The sequence below is a fragment of the Ranitomeya variabilis genome, chromosome 4 (genome assembly GCF_051348905.1).
Source record: "Ranitomeya variabilis isolate aRanVar5 chromosome 4, aRanVar5.hap1, whole genome shotgun sequence".
NCBI classification, from domain to species: domain Eukaryota; kingdom Metazoa; phylum Chordata; class Amphibia; order Anura; family Dendrobatidae; genus Ranitomeya; species Ranitomeya variabilis.
In genome coordinates, this window is record NC_135235.1 from 233,159,897 (window position 1) to 233,181,916 (window position 22,020).

Below are 22,020 nucleotides of genomic sequence, written 5' to 3' on the forward strand. Positions count from 1 at the left end.
ACCTTGCTGTATCAGTCTTCATTAGTGTTGGCACCAACCATGCCTTTTTAACTCCTTAGATGCTGCTGTCAATTGTGACTACAGCATCTAAATGGTTAACAGAGTGTGGAGGCTCCCTCTTTCACCCTTTGACACCCTGAGATAATGATTGTGTGCTCCTAATGTTTGCCATTCCAATTCCCGGACAAATAATGGCCTTAGAGACTGCCGGCTGTGGTGACCTGTTCAGAATTTCAAAACATTTAAGTGATAACATTAACATTTTTCCTTCCTATCATGCCATTTTGTATTAATTACTAGAAAGCAGGAGAATGGTTAATAAACTACTTGACAGCAGTTTTGAATGCATTGAAGGGTGCTGTTTTTAAAATGGTCTCACATTTGGGGATTTTACGACATAGAGGTCCACCAAAGTCACATCAGAACTTAATAAGTCCTGAAGAAAGTAAGTTTTGTAAATTTCCTTGAAAAAATGAAAAATTACCGCTACAGTTTTAAACCTCCTAAAATCTAAACATAACAAAAGGATATTTTTAAAATGGTGCTGATGTAAAGCAGACATGAGGGTAATGTTATTTAATGACTATTTTATGTGGTATGACTGTCTGGATTAAAGGAATAATCATTTAAAATTTGAAAATTGTTCACTTGGGAATTTTTTGACAAATTTCTAATATTTTTATAAATAAACACAGAAGATATCAATGTAAATTTACTATTAACATAAACTACAATATGTCACAAAAAAACTGTCTCATAATCAATTAGATCTGTTGAAGCGTTGCAGTAATTTCCACATAAAGTGACAGTGGTCAGATTTGAAAAATGTGGTCCAGTCACTAAGGGGTTAATTGACTTAGCTATCCCCGATACTTCAGATATTCCTAGTAATTTATCTATATGGATAAATACAAGAACATTAGCAATTTTATCAATATCCCTCCATTTTAATTTATAGTCATTACTTTAAGTAAATGTTTTGTCTTTAAAATGTAATAGATATTTTTGCTCACAGAACACTCACTCAGTTCTTCCTTAATTGGCCCTGGTGTCTCTGGTATTCCTGGTATCTCTGGTATTCCTGGTATCTCTGGTATTCCTGGTATCCCTGGTATTCCTGGTATCCCTGGTATTCCTGGTATCCCTGGTATCCCTGGTATTCCTGGTATTCCTGGTATCCCTGGTATTCCTGGTATTCCTGGTATTCCTGGTATCCCTGGTATCCCTGGTTTTCCTGGTATTCCAGGTATCTCTGGTATTCCTGGTATCTCTGGTATTCCTGGTATTCCTGGTATCCCTGGTATCCCTGGTATTCCTGGTACCTCTGGTATTCCTGGTATCCCTGGTATTCCAGGTATCTCTGGTATTCCTGGTATTCCTGGTACCTCTGGTATTCCTGGTATCCCTGGTATTCCTGGTATTCCTGGTATCCCTGGTATTCCTGGTATTCCTGGTATCCCTGGTATTCCTGGTATTCCTGGTATCCCTGGTTTTCCTGGTATCTCTGGTATTCCTGGTATCTCTGGTATTCCTGGTATTCCTGGTATCCCTGGTATTCCTGGTATCCCTGGTATTCCAGGTATCTCTGGAATTCCTGGTATTCCTGGTACCTCTGGTATTCCTGGTATCCCTGGTATTCCTGGCCTTCCTGGTATTCCAGGTATCTCTGGTATTCCTGGTATTCCTGGTATCCCTGGTATTCCTGGTATTCCTGGGATCCCTGGTATTCCTGGTATTCCTGGTATCCCTGGTATTCCTGGTATCCCTGGTATTCCTGGCCTTCCTGGTATTCCTGGTATCCCTGGTATTCCTGGTATCCCTGGTATTCCTGGCCATCCTGGTATTCCTGGTATCCCTGGTATTCCTGGTATTCCTGGTAATTCACCTTGTAAGGGTTAAAACAAGAAAAATGGGAAATGTTTCAATGTCCATCTATTTTATCTTACAGTCATTACTTCAAGTTAATTGTTTTTTATGTAAAATATATTTTTGTTTTTTGATTACTCACTCAGTTCTTCCTTAAAACCCCTTAGTGACCACCAATACGTCTTTTTACTGACCTCACATATCAGAGAATGGCATCCCCTGCCGGGCGAAAATACATCAGCTGTTGACTGTACACTATAGCTGACACCTTGCTGTATCAGTCTTCATTAGTGTTGGCACCAACCATGGCTTTTTAACCCCTTAGATGCTGCTGTCAATTGTGACTACAGCATCTAAATGGTTAACAGAGTGTGGAGGCTCCCTCTTTCACCCTTTGACACCCTGAGATAATGATTGTGTGCTCCTAATGTTTGCCATGCCAATTCCCGGACAAATAATGGCCTTAGAGACTGCCGGCTGTGGTGACCTGTTCAGAATTTCAAAACATTTAAGTGATAACATTAACATTTTTCCTTCCTATCATGCCATTTTGTATTAATTACTAGAAAGCAGGAGAATGGTTAATAAACTACTTGACAGCAGTTTTGAATGCATTGAAGGGTGCTGTTTTTAAAATGGTCTCACATTTGGGGATTTTACGACATAGAGGTCCACCAAAGTCACATCAGAATTAATAGATCCTGAAGAAAGTAAGTTTTGTAAATTTCCTTGAAAAAATGAAAAATTACCGCTACAGTTTTAAACCTCCTAAAATCTAAACATAACAAAAGGATATTTTTAAAATGGTGCTGATGTAAAGCAGACATGAGGGTAATGTTATTTAATGACTATTTTATGTGGTATGACTGTCTGGATTAAAGGAATAATCATTTAAAATTTGAAAATTGTTCACTTGGGAATTTTTTGACAAATTTCTAATATTTTTATAAATAAACACAGAAGATATCAATGTAAATTTACTATTAACATAAACTACAATATGTCACAAAAAAACTATCTCATAATCAATTAGATCTGTTGAAGCGTTGCAGTAATTTCCACATAAAGTGATAGTGGTCAGATTTGAAAAATGTGGTCCAGTCACTAAGGGGTTAATTGACTTAGCTATCCCCGATACTTCAGATATTCCTAGTAATTTATCTATATGGATAAATACAAGAACATTAGCAATTTTATCAATATCCCTCCATTTTAATTTATAGTCATTACTTTAAGTAAATGTTTTGTCTTTAAAATGTAATAGATATTTTTGCTCACAGAACACTCACTCAGTTCTTCCTTAATTGGCCCTGGTGTCTCTGGTATTCCTGGTATCTCTGGTATTCCTGGTATCTCTGGTATTCCTGGTATCCCTGGTATTCCTGGTATCCCTGGTATTCCTGGTATTCCTGGTATCCCTGGTATTCCTGGTATTCCTGGTATTCCTGGTATTCCTGGTATCCCTGGTATCCCTGGTTTTCCTGGTATTCCAGGTATCTCTGGTATTCCTGGTATCTCTGGTATTCCTGGTATTCCTGGTATCCCTGGTATCCCTGGTATTCCTGGTACCTCTGGTATTCCTGGTATCCCTGGTATTCCAGGTATCTCTGGTATTCCTGGTATTCCTGGTACCTCTGGTATTCCTGGTATCCCTGGTATTCCTGGTATTCCTGGTATCCCTGGTATTCCTGGTATTCCTGGTATCCCTGGTATTCCTGGTATCCCTGGTATTCCTGGTATCCCTGGTTTTCCTGGTATTCCAGGTATCTCTGGTATTCCTGGTATCTCTGGTATTCCTGGTATTCCTGGTATCTCTGGTATTCCTGGTATCCCTGGTATTCCAGGTATCTCTGGTATTCCTGGTATTCCTGGTACCTCTGGTATTCCTGGTATCCCTGGTATTCCTGGCCTTCCTGGTATTCCAGGTATCTCTGGTATTCCTGGTATTCCTGGTATCCCTGGTATTCCTGGTATTCCTGGGATCCCTGGTATTCCTGGTATCCCTGGTATTCCTGGTATCCCTGGTATTCCTGGCCTTCCTGGTATTCCTGGTATCCCTGGTATTCCTGGTATCCCTGGTATTCCTGGCCATCCTGGTATTCCTGGTATCCCTGGTATTCCTGGTACTCCTGGTAATTCACCTTGTAAGGGTTAAAACAAGAAAAATGGGAAATGTTTCAATGTCCATCTATTTTATCTTACAGTCATTACTTCAAGTTAATTGTTTTTTATGTAAAATATATTTTTGTTTTTTGATTACTCACTCAGTTCTTCCTTAAAACCCCTTAGTGACCACCAATACGTCTTTTTACTGACCTCACATATCAGAGAATGGCATCCCTTGCCGGGCGAAAATACATCAGCTGTTGACTGTACACTATAGCTGACACCTTGCTGTATCAGTCTTCATTAGTGTTGGCACCAACCATGGCTTTTTAACCCCTTAGATGCTGCTGTCAATTGTGACTACAGCATCTAAATGGTTAACAGAGTGTGGAGGCTCCCTCTTTCACCCTTTGACACCCTGAGATAATGATTGTGTGCTCCTAATGTTTGCCATGCCAATTCCCGGACAAATAATGGCCTTAGAGACTGCCGGCTGTGGTGACCTGTTCAGAATTTCAAAACATTTAAGTGATAACATTAACATTTTTCCTTCCTATCATGCCATTTTGTATTAATTACTAGAAAGCAGGAGAATGGTTAATAAACTACTTGACAGCAGTTTTGAATGCATTGAAGGGTGCTGTTTTTAAAATGGTCTCACATTTGGGGATTTTACGACATAGAGGTCCACCAAAGTCACATCAGAATTAATAGATCCTGAAGAAAGTAAGTTTTGTAAATTTCCTTGAAAAAATGAAAAATTACCGCTACAGTTTTAAACCTCCTAAAATCTAAACATAACAAAAGGATATTTTTAAAATGGTGCTGATGTAAAGCAGACATGAGGGTTATGTTATTTAATGACTATTTTATGTGGTATGACTGTCTGGATTAAAGGAATAATCATTTAAAATTTGAAAATTGTTCACTTGGGAATTTTTTGACAAATTTCTAATATTTTTATAAATAAACACAGAAGATATCAATGTAAATTTACTATTAACATAAACTACAATATGTCACAAAAAAACTATCTCATAATCAATTAGATCTGTTGAAGCGTTGCAGTAATTTCCACATAAAGTGATAGTGGTCAGATTTGAAAAATGTGGTCCAGTCACTAAGGGGTTAATTGACTTAGCTATCCCCGATACTTCAGATATTCCTAGTAATTTATCTATATGGATAAATACAAGAACATTAGCAATTTTATCAATATCCCTCCATTTTAATTTATAGTCATTACTTTAAGTAAATGTTTTGTCTTTAAAATGTAATAGATATTTTTGCTCACAGAACACTCACTCAGTTCTTCCTTAATTGGCCCTGGTGTCTCTGGTATTCCTGGTATCTCTGGTATTCCTGGTATCTCTGGTATTCCTGGTATCCCTGGTATTCCTGGTATCCCTGGTATTCCTGGTATTCCTGGTATCCCTGGTATTCCTGGTATTCCTGGTATTCCTGGTATCCCTGGTATCCCTGGTTTTCCTGGTATTCCAGGTATCTCTGGTATTCCTGGTATCTCTGGTATTCCTGGTATTCCTGGTATCCCTGGTATCCCTGGTATTCCTGGTACCTCTGGTATTCCTGGTATCCCTGGTATTCCAGGTATCTCTGGTATTCCTGGTATTCCTGGTACCTCTGGTATTCCTGGTATCCCTGGTATTCCTGGTATTCCTGGTATCCCTGGTATTCCTGGTATTCCTGGTATCCCTGGTATTCCTGGTATCCCTGGTATTCCTGGTATCCCTGGTTTTCCTGGTATTCCAGGTATCTCTGGTATTCCTGGTATCTCTGGTATTCCTGGTATTCCTGGTATCTCTGGTATTCCTGGTATCTCTGGTATTCCTGGTATTCCTGGTACCTCTGGTATTCCTGGTATCCCTGGTATTCCTGGCCTTCCTGGTATTCCAGGTATCTCTGGTATTCCTGGTATTCCTGGTATCCCTGGTATTCCTGGTATTCCTGGGATCCCTGGTATTCCTGGTATTCCTGGTATCCCTGGTATTCCTGGTATCCCTGGTATTCCTGGCCTTCCTGGTATTCCTGGTATCCCTGGTATTCCTGGTATCCCTGGTATTCCTGGCCATCCTGGTATTCCTGGTATCCCTGGTATTCCTGGTATTCCTGGTAATTCACCTTGTAAGGGTTAAAACAAGAAAAATGGGAAATGTTTCAATGTCCATCTATTTTATCTTACAGTCATTACTTCAAGTTAATTGTTTTTTATGTAAAATATATTTTTGTTTTTTGATTACTCACTCAGTTCTTCCTTAAAACCCCTTAGTGACCACCAATACGTCTTTTTACTGACCTCACATATCAGAGAATGGCATCCCCTGCCGGGCGAAAATACATCAGCTGTTGACTGTACACTATAGCTGACACCTTGCTGTATCAGTCTTCATTAGTGTTGGCACCAACCATGGCTTTTTAACCCCTTAGATGCTGCTGTCAATTGTGACTACAGCATCTAAATGGTTAACAGAGTGTGGAGGCTCCCTCTTTCACCCTTTGACACCCTGAGATAATGATTGTGTGCTCCTAATGTTTGCCATGCCAATTCCCGGACAAATAATGGCCTTAGAGACTGCCGGCTGTGGTGACCTGTTCAGAATTTCAAAACATTTAAGTGATAACATTAACATTTTTCCTTCCTATCATGCCATTTTGTATTAATTACTAGAAAGCAGGAGAATGGTTAATAAACTACTTGACAGCAGTTTTGAATGCATTGAAGGGTGCTGTTTTTAAAATGGTCTCACATTTGGGGATTTTACGACATAGAGGTCCACCAAAGTCACATCAGAATTAATAGATCCTGAAGAAAGTAAGTTTTGTAAATTTCCTTGAAAAAATGAAAAATTACCGCTACAGTTTTAAACCTCCTAAAATCTAAACATAACAAAAGGATATTTTTAAAATGGTGCTGATGTAAAGCAGACATGAGGGTAATGTTATTTAATGACTATTTTATGTGGTATGACTGTCTGGATTAAAGGAATAATCATTTAAAATTTGAAAATTGTTCACTTGGGAATTTTTTGACAAATTTCTAATATTTTTATAAATAAACACAGAAGATATCAATGTAAATTTACTATTAACATAAACTACAATATGTCACAAAAAAACTATCTCATAATCAATTAGATCTGTTGAAGCGTTGCAGTAATTTCCACATAAAATGATAGTGGTCAGATTTGAAAAATGTGGTCCAGTCACTAAGGGGTTAATTGACTTAGCTATCCCCGATACTTCAGATATTCCTAGTAATTTATCTATATGGATAAATACAAGAACATTAGCAATTTTATCAATATCCCTCCAATTTAATTTATAGTCATTACTTTAAGTAAATGTTTTGTCTTTAAAATGTAATAGATATTTTTGCTCACAGAACACTCACTCAGTTCTTCCTTAATTGGCCCTGGTGTCTCTGGTATTCCTGGTATCTCTGGTATTCCTGGTATCTCTGGTATTCCTGGTATCCCTGGTATTCCTGGTATCCCTGGTATTCCTGGTATTCCTGGTATCCCTGGTATTCCTGGTATTCCTGGTATTCCTGGTATTCCTGGTATCCCTGGTATCCCTGGTTTTCCTGGTATTCCAGGTATCTCTGGTATTCCTGGTATCTCTGGTATTCCTGGTATTCCTGGTATCCCTGGTATCCCTGGTATTCCTGGTACCTCTGGTATTCCTGGTATCCCTGGTATTCCAGGTATCTCTGGTATTCCTGGTATTCCTGGTACCTCTGGTATTCCTGGTATCCCTGGTATTCCTGGTATTCCTGGTATCCCTGGTATTCCTGGTATTCCTGGTATCCCTGGTATTCCTGGTATCCCTGGTATTCCTGGTATCCCTGGTTTTCCTGGTATTCCAGGTATCTCTGGTATTCCTGGTATCTCTGGTATTCCTGGTATTCCTGGTATCTCTGGTATTCCTGGTATCCCTGGTATTCCAGGTATCTCTGGTATTCCTGGTATTCCTGGTACCTCTGGTATTCCTGGTATCCCTGGTATTCCTGGCCTTCCTGGTATTCCAGGTATCTCTGGTATTCCTGGTATTCCTGGTATCCCTGGTATTCCTGGTATTCCTGGGATCCCTGGTATTCCTGGTATTCCTGGTATCCCTGGTATTCCTGGTATCCCTGGTATTCCTGGCCTTCCTGGTATTCCTGGTATCCCTGGTATTCCTGGTATCCCTGGTATTCCTGGCCATCCTGGTATTCCTGGTATCCCTGGTATTCCTGGTATTCCTGGTAATTCACCTTGCAAGGGTTAAAACAAGAAAAATGGGAAATGTTTCAATGTCCATCTATTTTATCTTACAGTCATTACTTCAAGTTAATTGTTTTTTATGTAAAATATATTTTTGTTTTTTGATTACTCACTCAGTTCTTCCTTAAAACCCCTTAGTGACCACCAATACGTCTTTTTACTGACCTCACATATCAGAGAATGGCATCCCTTGCCGGGCGAAAATACATCAGCTGTTGACTGTACACTATAGCTGACACCTTGCTGTATCAGTCTTCATTAGTGTTGGCACCAACCATGGCTTTTTAACCCCTTAGATGCTGCTGTCAATTGTGACTACAGCATCTAAATGGTTAACAGAGTGTGGAGGCTCCCTCTTTCACCCTTTGACACCCTGAGATAATGATTGTGTGCTCCTAATGTTTGCCATGCCAATTCCCGGACAAATAATGGCCTTAGAGACTGCCGGCTGTGGTGACCTGTTCAGAATTTCAAAACATTTAAGTGATAACATTAACATTTTTCCTTCCTATCATGCCATTTTGTATTAATTACTAGAAAGCAGGAGAATGGTTAATAAACTACTTGACAGCAGTTTTGAATGCATTGAAGGGTGCTGTTTTTAAAATGGTCTCACATTTGGGGATTTTACGACATAGAGGTCCACCAAAGTCACATCAGAATTAATAGATCCTGAAGAAAGTAAGTTTTGTAAATTTCCTTGAAAAAATGAAAAATTACCGCTACAGTTTTAAACCTCCTAAAATCTAAACATAACAAAAGGATATTTTTAAAATGGTGCTGATGTAAAGCAGACATGAGGGTTATGTTATTTAATGACTATTTTATGTGGTATGACTGTCTGGATTAAAGGAATAATCATTTAAAATTTGAAAATTGTTCACTTGGGAATTTTTTGACAAATTTCTAATATTTTTATAAATAAACACAGAAGATATCAATGTAAATTTACTATTAACATAAACTACAATATGTCACAAAAAAACTATCTCATAATCAATTAGATCTGTTGAAGCGTTGCAGTAATTTCCACATAAAGTGATAGTGGTCAGATTTGAAAAATGTGGTCCAGTCACTAAGGGGTTAATTGACTTAGCTATCCCCGATACTTCAGATATTCCTAGTAATTTATCTATATGGATAAATACAAGAACATTAGCAATTTTATCAATATCCCTCCATTTTAATTTATAGTCATTACTTTAAGTAAATGTTTTGTCTTTAAAATGTAATAGATATTTTTGCTCACAGAACACTCACTCAGTTCTTCCTTAATTGGCCCTGGTGTCTCTGGTATTCCTGGTATCTCTGGTATTCCTGGTATCTCTGGTATTCCTGGTATCCCTGGTATTCCTGGTATCCCTGGTATTCCTGGTATTCCTGGTATCCCTGGTATTCCTGGTATTCCTGGTATTCCTGGTATCCCTGGTATCCCTGGTTTTCCTGGTATTCCAGGTATCTCTGGTATTCCTGGTATCTCTGGTATTCCTGGTATTCCTGGTATCCCTGGTATCCCTGGTATTCCTGGTACCTCTGGTATTCCTGGTATCCCTGGTATTCCAGGTATCTCTGGTATTCCTGGTATTCCTGGTACCTCTGGTATTCCTGGTATCCCTGGTATTCCTGGTATTCCTGGTATCCCTGGTATTCCTGGTATTCCTGGTATCCCTGGTATTCCTGGTATCCCTGGTATTCCTGGTATCCCTGGTTTTCCTGGTATTCCAGGTATCTCTGGTATTCCTGGTATCTCTGGTATTCCTGGTATTCCTGGTATCTCTGGTATTCCTGGTATCTCTGGTATTCCTGGTATTCCTGGTACCTCTGGTATTCCTGGTATCCCTGGTATTCCTGGCCTTCCTGGTATTCCAGGTATCTCTGGTATTCCTGGTATTCCTGGTATCCCTGGTATTCCTGGTATTCCTGGGATCCCTGGTATTCCTGGTATTCCTGGTATCCCTGGTATTCCTGGTATCCCTGGTATTCCTGGCCTTCCTGGTATTCCTGGTATCCCTGGTATTCCTGGTATCCCTGGTATTCCTGGTATTCCTGGTATTCCTGGTATCTCTGGTATTCCTGGTATTCCTGGTATCTCTGGTATTCCTGGTATCCCTGGTATCCCTGGTATTCCTGGTACCTCTGGTATTCCTGGTATCCCTGGTATTCCTGGTATTCCTGGTACCTCTGGTATTCCTGGTATCCCTGGTATTCCTGGTATTCCTGGTATCCCTGGTATTCCTGGTATTCCTGGTATCCCTGGTATTCCTGGTATCCCTGGTATTCCTGGTATCCCTGGTTTTCCTGGTATTCCAGGTATCTCTGGTATTCCTGGTATCTCTGGTATTCCTGGTATTCCTGGTATCCCTGGTATTCCTGGTATCCCTGGTATTCCTGGTACCTCTGGTATTCCTGGTATCCCTGGTATTCCAGGTATCTCTGGTATTCCTGGTATTCCTGGTACCTCTGGTATTCCTGGTATCCCTGGTATTCCTGGCCTTCCTGGTATTCCAGGTATCTCTGGTATTCCTGGTATTCCTGGTACCTCTGGTATTCCTGGTATCCCTGGTATTCCTGGTATTCCTGGGATCCCTGGTATTCCTGGTATTCCTGGTATCCCTGGTATTCCTGGTATCCCTGGTATTCCTGGCCTTCCTGGTATTCCTGGTATCCCTGGTATTCCTGGTATCCCTGGTATTCCTGGCCTTCCTGGTATCCCTGGTATTCCTGGCCATCCTGGTATTCCTGGTATCCCTGGTATTCCTGGTATTCCTGGTAATTCACCTTGTAAGGGTTAAAACAAGAAAAATGGGAAATGTTTCAATGTCCATCTATTTTATCTTACAGTCATTACTTCAAGTTAATTGTTTTTTATGTAAAATATATTTTTGTTTTTTGATTACTCACTCAGTTCTTCCTTAAAACCCCTTAGTGACCACCAATACGTCTTTTTACTGACCTCACATATCAGAGAATGGCATCCCCTGCCGGGCGAAAATACATCAGCTGTTGACTGTACACTATAGCTGACACCTTGCTGTATCAGTCTTCATTAGTGTTGGCACCAACCATGGCTTTTTAACCCCTTAGATGCTGCTGTCAATTGTGACTACAGCATCTAAATGGTTAACAGAGTATAGGGGCTCCCTCTTTCACCCTTTGACACCCTGAGATAATGATTGTGTGCTCCTAATGTTTGCCATGCCAATTCCCGGACAAATAATGGCCTTAGAGACTGCCGGCTGTGGTGACCTGTTCAGAATTTCAAAACATTTAAGTGATAAAATTAACATTTTTCCTTCCTATCATGCCATTTTGTATTAATTCCTAAAAAGCAGGAGAATGGTTAATAAACTACTTGACAGCAGTTTTGAATGCATTGAAGGGTGCTGTTTTTAAAATGGTCTCACATTTGGGGACTTTACGACATAGAGGTCCACCAAAGTCACATCAGAATTAATAGGTCCTGAAGAAAGTAAGTTTTGTAAATTTCCTTGAAAAAATGAAAAATTACCGTTACAGTTTTAAACCTCCTAAAATCTAAACATAACAAAAGGATATTTTTAAAATGGTGCTGATGTAAAGCAGGCATGAGGGTAATGTTATTTAATGACTATTTTATGTGGTATGACTGTCTGGATTAAAGGAATAATCATTTAAAATTTGAAATTTGTTCACTTGGGAATTTTTTGACAAATTTCTAATATTTTTATAAATAAACACAGAAGATATCAATGTAAATTTACTATTAACATAAACTACAATATGTCACAAAAAAACTATCTCATAATCAATTAGATCTGTTGAAGCGTTGCAGTAATTTCCACATAAAATGACAGTGGTCAGATTTGAAAAATGTGGTCCAGTCACTAAGGGGTTAATTGACTTAGCTATCCCCGATACTTCAGATATTCCTAGTAATTTATCTATATGGATAAATACAAGAACATTAGCAATTTTATCAATATCCCTCCATTTTAATTTATAGTCATTACTTTAAGTAAATGTTTTGTCTTTAAAATGTAATAGATATTTTTGCTCACAGAACACTCACTCAGTTCTTCCTTAATTGGCCCTGGTGTCTCTGGTATTCCTGGTATCTCTGGTATTCCTGGTATCCCTGGTATTCCTGGTATCCCTGGTATTCCTGGTATTCCTGGTATCCCTGGTATTCCTGGTATTCCTGGTATCCCTGGTATTCCTGGTATTCCTGGTATTCCTGGTATCCCTGGTATCCCTGGTTTTCCTGGTATTCCAGGTATCTCTGGTATTCCTGGTATCTCTGGTATTCCTGGTATTCCTGGTATCCCTGGTATCCCTGGTATTCCTGGTACCTCTGGTATTCCTGGTATCCCTGGTATTCCAGGTATCTCTGGTATTCCTGGTATTCCTGGTACCTCTGGTATTCCTGGTATCCCTGGTATTCCTGGTATTCCTGGTATCCCTGGTATTCCTGGTATTCCTGGTATCCCTGGTATTCCTGGTATCCCTGGTATTCCTGGTATCCCTGGTTTTCCTGGTATTCCAGGTATCTCTGGTATTCCTGGTATCTCTGGTATTCCTGGTATCTCTGGTATTCCTGGTATCCCTGGTATTCCAGGTATCTCTGGTATTCCTGGTATTCCTGGTACCTCTGGTATTCCTGGTATCCCTGGTATTCCTGGCCTTCCTGGTATTCCAGGTATCTCTGGTATTCCTGGTATTCCTGGTATCCCTGGTATTCCTGGTATTCCTGGGATCCCTGGTATTCCTGGTATTCCTGGTATCCCTGGTATTCCTGGTATCCCTGGTATTCCTGGCCTTCCTGGTATTCCTGGTATCCCTGGTATTCCTGGTATCCCTGGTATTCCTGGCCATCCTGGTATTCCTGGTATCCCTGGTATTCCTGGTATTCCTGGTAATTCACCTTGTAAGGGTTAAAACAAGAAAAATGGGAAATGTTTCAATGTCCATCTATTTTATCTTACAGTCATTACTTCAAGTTAATTGTTTTTTATGTAAAATATATTTTTGTTTTTTGATTACTCACTCAGTTCTTCCTTAAAATCCCTTAGTGACCACCAATACGTCTTTTTACTGACCTCACATATCAGAGAATGGCATCCCCTGCCGGGCGAAAATACATCAGCTGTTGACTGTACACTATAGCTGACACCTTGCTGTATCAGTCTTCATTAGTGTTGGCACCAACCATGGCTTTTTAACCCCTTAGATGCTGCTGTCAATTGTGACTACAGCATCTAAATGGTTAACAGAGTGTGGAGGCTCCCTCTTTCACCCTTTGACACCCTGAGATAATGATTGTGTGCTCCTAATGTTTGCCATGCCAATTCCCGGACAAATAATGGCCTTAGAGACTGCCGGCTGTAGTGACCTGTTCAGAATTTCAAAACATTTAAGTGATAACATTAACATTTTTCCTTCCTATCATGCCATTTTGTATTAATTACTAGAAAGCAGGAGAATGGTTAATAAACTACTTGACAGCAGTTTTGAATGCATTGAAGGGTGCTGTTTTTAAAATGGTCTCACATTTGGGGATTTTACGACATAGAGGTCCACCAAAGTCACATCAGAATTAATAGATCCTGAAGAAAGTAAGTTTTGTAAATTTCCTTGAAAAAATGAAAAATTACCGCTACAGTTTTAAACCTCCTAAAATCTAAACATAACAAAAGGATATTTTTAAAATGGTGCTGATGTAAAGCAGACATGAGGGTAATGTTATTTAATGACTATTTTATGTGGTATGACTGTCTGGATTAAAGGAATAATCATTTAAAATTTGAAAATTGTTCACTTGGGAATTTTTTGACAAATTTCTAATATTTTTATAAATAAACACAGAAGATATCAATGTAAATTTACTATTAACATAAACTACAATATGTCACAAAAAAACGATCTCATAATCAATTAGATCTGTTGAAGCGTTGCAGTAATTTCCACATAAAATGACAGTGGTCAGATTTGAAAAATGTGGTCCAGTCACTAAGGGGTTAATTGACTTAGCTATCCCCGATACTTCAGATATTCCTAGTAATTTATCTATATGGATAAATACAAGAACATTAGCAATTTTATCAATATCCCTCCATTTTAATTTATAGTCATTACCTTCCCGACATCTGACGTTATAGTACGTCAGATGTCGGGTCCCCTGCTTTGATGTGCGCTCCGGCGGTGAGCGCACATCAAAGTCGCGACATGTCAGCTGTTTTTTACAGCTGACATGTGCGCGCAATAGCGGCGGGTGAAATCGCGATCACCCGCCGCTATTAACTAGTTAAATGCCGCTGTCAAACGCAGACAGCGGCATTTAACTACCGCATCCGGCCGTGCGGCCGGATATGAGCGCATCGCCGACCCCCGTCACATGATCGGGGGTCGGCGATGCTTGTGCATTGTAACCATAGAGGTCCTGGAGACCTCTATGGTTACTGATCGCCGGTGGCTGTGAGCGCCACCCTGTGGTCGGCGCTCACAGCACACCGGCATTTCTGCCGTGTAGCAGCGATCTTATGATCGCTGCTGCATAGCAGAGCCGATCGGGTTGTGCCTGCTTCTAGCCTCCCATGGAGGCTATAGAAGCATGGCAAAAGTAAAAAAAAAAAGTAAAAAAAAATGTGAAAAAAATAAAAAAAATATAAAAGTTTAAATCACCCCCCTTTCGCCCCAATCAAAATAAATCAATAAAAAAAAACCCCAACCTACACATATTTGGTATCGCCGCGTTCAGAATCGCCCGATCTATCAATAAAAAAAAAGCATTAACCTGATCGCTAAACGGCGTAATGAGAAAAAAAATCGAAACGCCAGATTTACGTTTTTTTGGTCGCCACGACATTGCATTAAAATGCAATAACGGGCGATCAAAAGAACGTATCTGCACCAAAATGCTATCATTAAAAATGCCAGCTCGGCATGCAAAAAATAAGCCCTCACCTGACCCCAGATCACGAAAAGTGGAGACGCTACGAGTATCGGAAAATGGCGCAATTTTGTTTTGTTTTCTTTTTTGCAAAGTTTGGAATTTTTTTTCACCACTTAGGTGAAAAATAACCTAGTCATGTTAGGTGTCTATGAACTCGTACTGACCTGGAGAATCATAATGGCAGGTCAGTTTTAGCATTTAGTGAACCTAGCAAAATAGGCAAGCAAAAAACTAGTGTGGGATTGCACTTTTTTTGCAATTTCACTGCACTTGGAATTTTTTTCCCGTTTTCTAGTACACGACATGGTAAAACCAATGATGTCGTTCAAAAGTACAACTCGTCCCGCAAAAAATAAGCCCTCACATGGCCAAATTGACGGAAAAATAAAAAAGTTATGGCTCTGGGAAGGAGGGGAGCAAAAAACGAAAACGGAAAAACGGAAAAAGCTCCGGGGGTGAAGGGGTTAAGTAAATGTTTTGTCTTTAACATGTAATAGATATTTTTGCTCACAGAACACTCACTCAGTTCTTCCTTAATTGGCCCTGGTGTCTCTGGTATTCCTGGTATCTCTGGTATTCCTGGTATCTCTGGTATTCCTGGTATCCCTGGTATTCCTGGTATCCCTGGTATCCCTGGTATTCCTGGTATTCCTGGTATTCCTGGTATCCCTGGAATTCCTGGTCTTCCTGGTATTCCTGGTATCCCCGGTATCCCTGGTTTTCCTGGTAGTCCAGGTATCTCTGGTATTCCTGGTATCTCGGGTATTCCTGGTATTCCTGGTACCTCTGGTATTCCTGGTATCCCTGGTATCCCTGGTATCCCTGGTCTTCCTGGTATTCCAGGTATCTCTGGTATTCCTGGTATCCCTGGTATTCCTGTTACCTCTGGTATTCCTGGTATTTCTGCTATCCCTGGTATTCCAGGTATCTCTGGTATTCCTGGTATCCCTGGTATTCCTGGTACTTCTGGTATCCCTGGTATTCCTGGTATCTCTGGTATTCCTGGTATTCCAGGTATCTCTGGTATTCCTGGTATTCCTGGTACCTCTGGTATTCCTGGTATCCCTGGTATTCCTGGCCTTCCTGGTATTCCAGGTATCTCTGGTATTCCTGGTATTCCTGGTACCTCTGGTATCCTTGGTATGCCTGGTATTCCTGGGATCCCTGGTATTCCTGGGATCCCTGGTATTCCTGGCCTTCCTGGTATTCCTGGTATCCCTGGTATTCCTGGTATCCCTGGTATTCCTGGCCTTCCTGGTATTCCTGGTATCCCTGGCATGTACGGACTGGGGATGAAATTCAGCCCTGGCATTTGAAATCACACAGGCTCATGGTGTCCCAGTCCCCAATAACCAGGTGGGATATATTACTAATATTACCCTGGATGGAGGAAAGTAAGATTTACTACAAGACCTATATTTCTAATTATACCCACGGCATGCTGAGGTGAGTGACCGGCTTTGTGCTCCGTCACAACTGTTAACTGTATGGGTGTCTTAAGAACATTGATTCTGTTAACAACGTAGCACACAAGGCAGCCCACAACCAGACTGGCCCTTCTGGCATTTGCCAGAATTGCCAAATGGCCAGTCCAGCCCTGATCCCTGGTATCCCTGGGATTCCTGGTATTCCTGGTATTCCTGGTAATTCACCTTGTAATGGTTAAAACAAGAAAAATGGCAAATGTTTCAATGTCCATCTATTTTATCTTACAGTCATTACTTCAAGTTAATTGTTTTTTATGTAAAATATATTTTTGTTTTTTGATTACTCACTCACTTCTTCCTTAAACCCTTCATGACCCAGCCTATTTTGGCCTTAATGACCTGGCCGTTTTTTGCAATTCTGACCAGTGTCCCTTTATGAGGTAATAACTCAGGAACGCTTCAACGGATCCTAGCGATTCTGAGATTGTTTTTTCGTGACATATTTGGCTTCATGTTAGTGGTAAATTTAGGTCGATAATTTCTGAGTTTGTTTGTGAAAAAAACGTAAATTTGGCGAAAATTTTGAAAATTTCGCAATTTTCACATTTTGAATTTTTATTCTGTTAAACCAGAGAGTTATGTGACACAAAATAGTTAATAAATAACATTTCCCACATGTCTACTTTACATCAGTACAATTTTAGAAACAATTTTTTTTTTTGCTAGGAAGTTATAAGGGTTAAAATTTGACCAGTGATTTCTAGTGTTGAGCGATACCGTCCGATACTTGAAAGTATCGGTATCGGAAAGTATCGGCCGATACGGCAAAGTATCTAATCTAATCCGATACCCATACCCGATACCAATACAAGTCAATGGGACTCAAGTATCGGACGGTATCCCTGATGGTTCCCAGGGTCTGAAGGAGAGGAAACTCTCCTTCAGGCCCTGGGATCCATATTAATGTGTAAAAGAAAGAATTAAAATAAAAAATATTGCTATACTCACCTCTCCGACGCAGCCTGGACCTCACCGAGGGAACCGGCAGCGTTTTTTGCTTAAAATGCGCGCGTTTACTTCCTTCCATGACGTCACAGCTTGTGCGACGCGACCAATCACAGCAAGCCGTGACGTAATTTTCAGGTCCTCAATGCCTAATTCTAGGCATTCAGGATTTTAAAATTACGTTCCGGCTTGTGATTGGTCGCGTTGCGGTCACATGGGCGACGCGACCAATCACAAGCCGTGACGTCACGGGAGGCAGGAGACGCGCGCATTTTAAAATTACGTCACGGCTTGTGATTGGTTGCGTGCCGCCCATGTGACCGCGACGCGACCAATCACAGCAAGCCGTGACGTAATTTTCAGGTCCTGAATGCAGAATTAGGCATTCAGGCAAGCCGTGACGTAATTTTCAGGTCCTGAATGCAGAATTAGGCATTCAGGACCTGAAATTACGCCACGGCTTGCTGTGATTGGTCGCGTCGCGGTCACATGGGCGGCACGCAACCAATCACAAGCCGTGACGTAATTTTAAAATGCGCGCGTCTCCTGCCTCCCGTGACGTCACGGCTTGTGATTGGTTGCGTCGCCCATGTGACCGCGACGCGACCAATCACAAGCCGGAACGTAATTTTAAAATCCTGAATGCCTAGAATTAGGCATTGAGGACCTGAAAATTACGTCACGGCTTGCTGTGATTGGTCGCGTCCCGGCCACATGGGCGGCACGCGACCAATCACAAGCCGTGACGTCACAGAAGGAAGTAAACGCGCGCATTTTAAGCAAAGAACGCTGCCGGGTCCCTCGGTGAGGTCCAGGCTGCGTCGGAGAGGTGAGTATAGCAATATTTTTTATTTTAATTCTTTCTTTTACACATTAATGTTGTTTCGATACCGATACCCGATACCACAAAAGTATCAGATCTCGGTATCGGCATTCCGATACCCGCAAGTATCGGCCGATACCCGATACTTGCGGTATCGGAATGCTCAACACTAGTGATTTCTCATTTTTACAACAAAATTTACAAAACCATTTTTTTTAGGGACCACCTCACATTTGAAGTAATTTTGAGGGTTCTATATGGCTGAAAATACCCAAAAGTGACACCATTCTACAAACTGCACCCCTCAAGGTGCTCAAAACCACATTCAAGAAGTTTATTAACCCTTCAGGTGTTTCACAGCAGCAGAAGCAACATGGAAGTAAAAAATGAATATTTAACTTTTTAGTCACAAAAATGATCTTTTAGCAACAATTTTTTTATTTTCCCAAGGGTAAAAGGAGAAACTGGACCACGATCTTTGTTTCCAATTTGTCCTGAGTACGCTGATATCTCATATGTGGGGGTAAACCACTGTTTGGGTGCACGGCAGGGCTCGGAAGGGAAGGAGCGCCATTTGACTTTTTGAATGAAAAATTGGCTCCAATCTTTAGCGGACACCGTGTCGCGTTTGGAGAGCCCCCGTGTGCCTAAACATTGGAGCTCCCCCACAAGTGACCCCATTTTGGAAACTAGACCCCCCAAGGAACTTATCTAGAAGCATAGTGAGCACTTTAAACCCCCAGGTGCTTCACAAACTGATCCGTAAAAATGAAAAAGTACTTTTTTTCACACAAAATTTCTTTTAGCCTCAATTTTTTTATTTTCACATGGGCATTAGGATAAAATAGATCCTAAAATTTGTTGGGCAATTTCTCCTGAGTATGCCGATACCTCATATGTGGGGGTAAACCACTGTTTGGGTGCACGGCAAGGCTCGGAAGGGAAGGCGCACCATTTGACTTTTTGAATGGAAAATTAGCTCCAATCGTTAGCGGACACCATGTCGCGTTTGGAGAGCCCCCGTGTGCCTAAACATTGGAGCTCTCCTACAAGTGACCACATTTTGGAAACTAGACCCCCCAAGGAACTTATCTAGATGCATAGTGAGCACTTAAAACCCCCAGGTGCTTCACAGAAGTTTATAACGCAGAGCAGTGAAAATAAAAAATAATTTTTCTTTCCTCAAAAATGATTTTTAGCCCGGAATTTTTTATTTTCCCAAGGGTAATAGGAGAAATTGGACCGCAAATGTTGTTGTCCAGTTTGTCATGCGTACGATGATACCCCATATGTGGGGGTAAACCACTGTTTGGGCGCACGGCAGGGCTCGGAAGCGAAGGCACGCTATTTGGCTTTTGGAATGGAAAATTAGCTCCAATCATTAGCGGACACCATGTCGCGTTTGGAGAGCCCCTGTGTGCCTAAACATTGGAGCTCCCCCACAAGAGACCCCATTTTGGAAACGAGACCTCCCAAGGAACTAATTTAGATGTGTGGTGAGCACTTTGAACCCCCAAGTGCGTCACAGAAGTTTATAACGCAGAGCCATGAAAATAAAAAATAATTTTTCTTTTCTCAAAAATTATTTTTTAGCCCACAATTTTTTATTTTCCCAAGGGTAACAGGAGAAATTGGACACCAAAAGTTGTTGTCCAGTTTCTCCTGAGTACGCTGATACCCGATATGTGGGGGTAAACCACTGTTTTGGCACACGTCGGGGTTCGGAATGGAAGTAATGACGTTTTGAAATGCAGACTTTGATGGAATGCTCTGCGGGCGTCACGTTGCGTTTGCAGAGCCCCTGATGTGCATAAACAGTAGGAACTCCCCACAAGTGACCCCATTTTGGAAACTAGACCCCCAAGGGAACTTTTCTCGATGTGTGGTGAGCACTTTGAACCCCCAAGTGCTTCACAGAAGTTTACAACGCAGAGCCGTGAAAATAAAAAATCATTTTTCTTTCCTCAAAAAAGATGTTTTAGCAAGCAATTTTTTATTTTCACAAGGGTAACAGGAGAAATTAGACCCCAATATTTGTTGCCCAGTTTGTTGTGAGTACGCTGATACCCCATATGTTGGGGTAAACCACTGTTTGGGCGCACGTCAGGGCTCGGAACGGAAGTAGTGACATTTGAAATGCAGACTTTGATGGAATGGTCTGCGGGTGTCACGTTGCATTTGCAGAGCCCCTGATGTGCCTAAACAGTAGAAACACCCCACAAGTGACCCCATTTTGGAAACTAGACCCCCCAAGGAACTTATCTAGATGAGTGGTGAGCTCTTTCAACCCCCAAGTGCTTCACAGGAGTTTATAACGCAGAGCCGTGAAAATAAAAATTTATTGTTCTTTCCTCAAAAATTATGTTTTAGCAAGTAATTTTTTATTTTTGCAAGGGTAACAGGAGAAATTGGACCCCAATTGTTGTTGCCCAGTTTGTCCTGAGTACGCTGGTACCCCACATGTGGGGGTAAACCACTGTTTGGGCGCACGTCAGGGCTCGGAACGGAAGTAGTGACATTTGAAATGCAGACTTTGATGGAATGGTCTGCGGGTGTCACGTTGCATTTGCAGAGCCCCTGATGTGCCTAAACAGTAGAAACACCCCACAAGTGACCCCATTTTGGAAACTAGACCCCCCAAGGAACTTATCTAGATGTGTGGTGAGCTCTTTCAACCCCCAAGTGCTTCACAGGAGTTTATAACGCAGAGCCGTGAAAATAAAAATGTATTGTTCTTTCCTCAAAAATTATGTTTTAGCAAGTAATTTTTTATTTTTGCAAGGGTAACAGGAGAAATTGGACCCCAATTGTTGTTGCCCAGTTTGTCCTGAGTACGCTGGTACCCCATATGTGGGGGTAAACCACTGTTTGGGCGCACGTCGGGGCTTGGAAGGGAGGGAGCAAGATTGGCTGGAATCAATGGTGGCGCCATGTTGCGTTTGGAGACCCCTGATGTGCCTAAACAGTGGAAACCCCTCAATTCTAACTTCAACACTAACCCCAACACACCCCTAACCCTAATCCCAACTGTAGCCATAACCCTAATCACCACCCTAACCCCAACACACCCCTAACCACAACCCTAACCCCAACACACCCGTAACCCTAATCCCAACCCTAACCCTAATCCTAACCCTAATCCCAACCCTAACCCTAATCCCAACCCTAACCACAACTGTAACCCCAACACACCCCTAACCCTATCTGTAACCCTAACCACAAGCCTAATCTTAACCCTATTTCCAACCCTAGCCCTAATTCCAACCGTAACTCTAATTCCAACCCTAATCCTAAGGCTATGTGCCCACGTTGCGGATTTGTGTGAGATTTTTCCGCATGATTTTTGAAAAATCTGCAGGTAAAAGGCACTGCATTTTACCTGCGGATTTACAGCGGATTTCCAGTGTTTTTTTGTGCGGATTTCACCTGCGGATTCCTATTGAGGAACAGGTGTAAAACGCTGCGGAATCCGCACAAAATTGACATGCTGCGGAAAAAACAACGCAGCGTTTCCGCACGGTATTTTCCGCACCATGGGCACAGCGGATTTGGTTTTCCATAGGTGTACATGGTACTGTAAACGTG

The 22,020-nt window shown here is 41.2% G+C and overlaps 2 protein-coding genes across 2 annotated transcripts in view; both read right to left on the bottom strand.

Moving 5' to 3' along the window:
• The window catches only part of LOC143767810 (uncharacterized), a 75,550-nt gene extending 71,255 nt beyond the window's left edge, over window positions 1-4,295 (bottom strand). The window contains exons 1-3 of the mRNA XM_077256331.1: window positions 4,289-4,295; window positions 3,156-4,007; window positions 1,025-1,885 (exon numbers count right to left, since the gene is read on the bottom strand). Of these exons, the coding sequence (XP_077112446.1) occupies window positions 1,025-1,885; window positions 3,156-4,007; window positions 4,289-4,295 (1,720 nt within the window). The remainder of the gene's footprint in view (window positions 1-1,024; window positions 1,886-3,155; window positions 4,008-4,288) is intronic.
• An 809-nt stretch (window positions 4,296-5,104) lies between these two features.
• LOC143767811 (uncharacterized) lies at window positions 5,105-16,899 on the bottom strand. The gene is made up of 7 exons (XM_077256333.1): window positions 16,894-16,899; window positions 16,760-16,832; window positions 15,703-15,903; window positions 12,301-13,152; window positions 9,513-11,030; window positions 7,382-8,242; window positions 5,105-6,111 (listed from the first exon to the last, which is right to left on the bottom strand). Exons 1-7 carry the CDS (start codon window positions 16,897-16,899, stop codon window positions 5,201-5,203), a joined length of 4,422 nt encoding a protein of 1,473 aa, XP_077112448.1. The 3' UTR covers window positions 5,105-5,200.
• Window positions 16,900-22,020: the final 5,121 nt, after the last annotated feature.

Excerpts from the sequence above, each read along its gene's own strand:
- LOC143767811 (XM_077256333.1), bottom strand. Across the intron at positions 11,031-12,300 it reads GCCAATTAAGGAAGAACTGA|GTGAATTACCAGGAATACCA; the intron begins GTGAGTGTTCTG and ends AACCCTTACAAG. Across the intron at positions 6,112-7,381 it reads GCCAATTAAGGAAGAACTGA|GTGAATTACCAGGAATACCA; the intron begins GTGAGTGTTCTG and ends AACCCTTACAAG.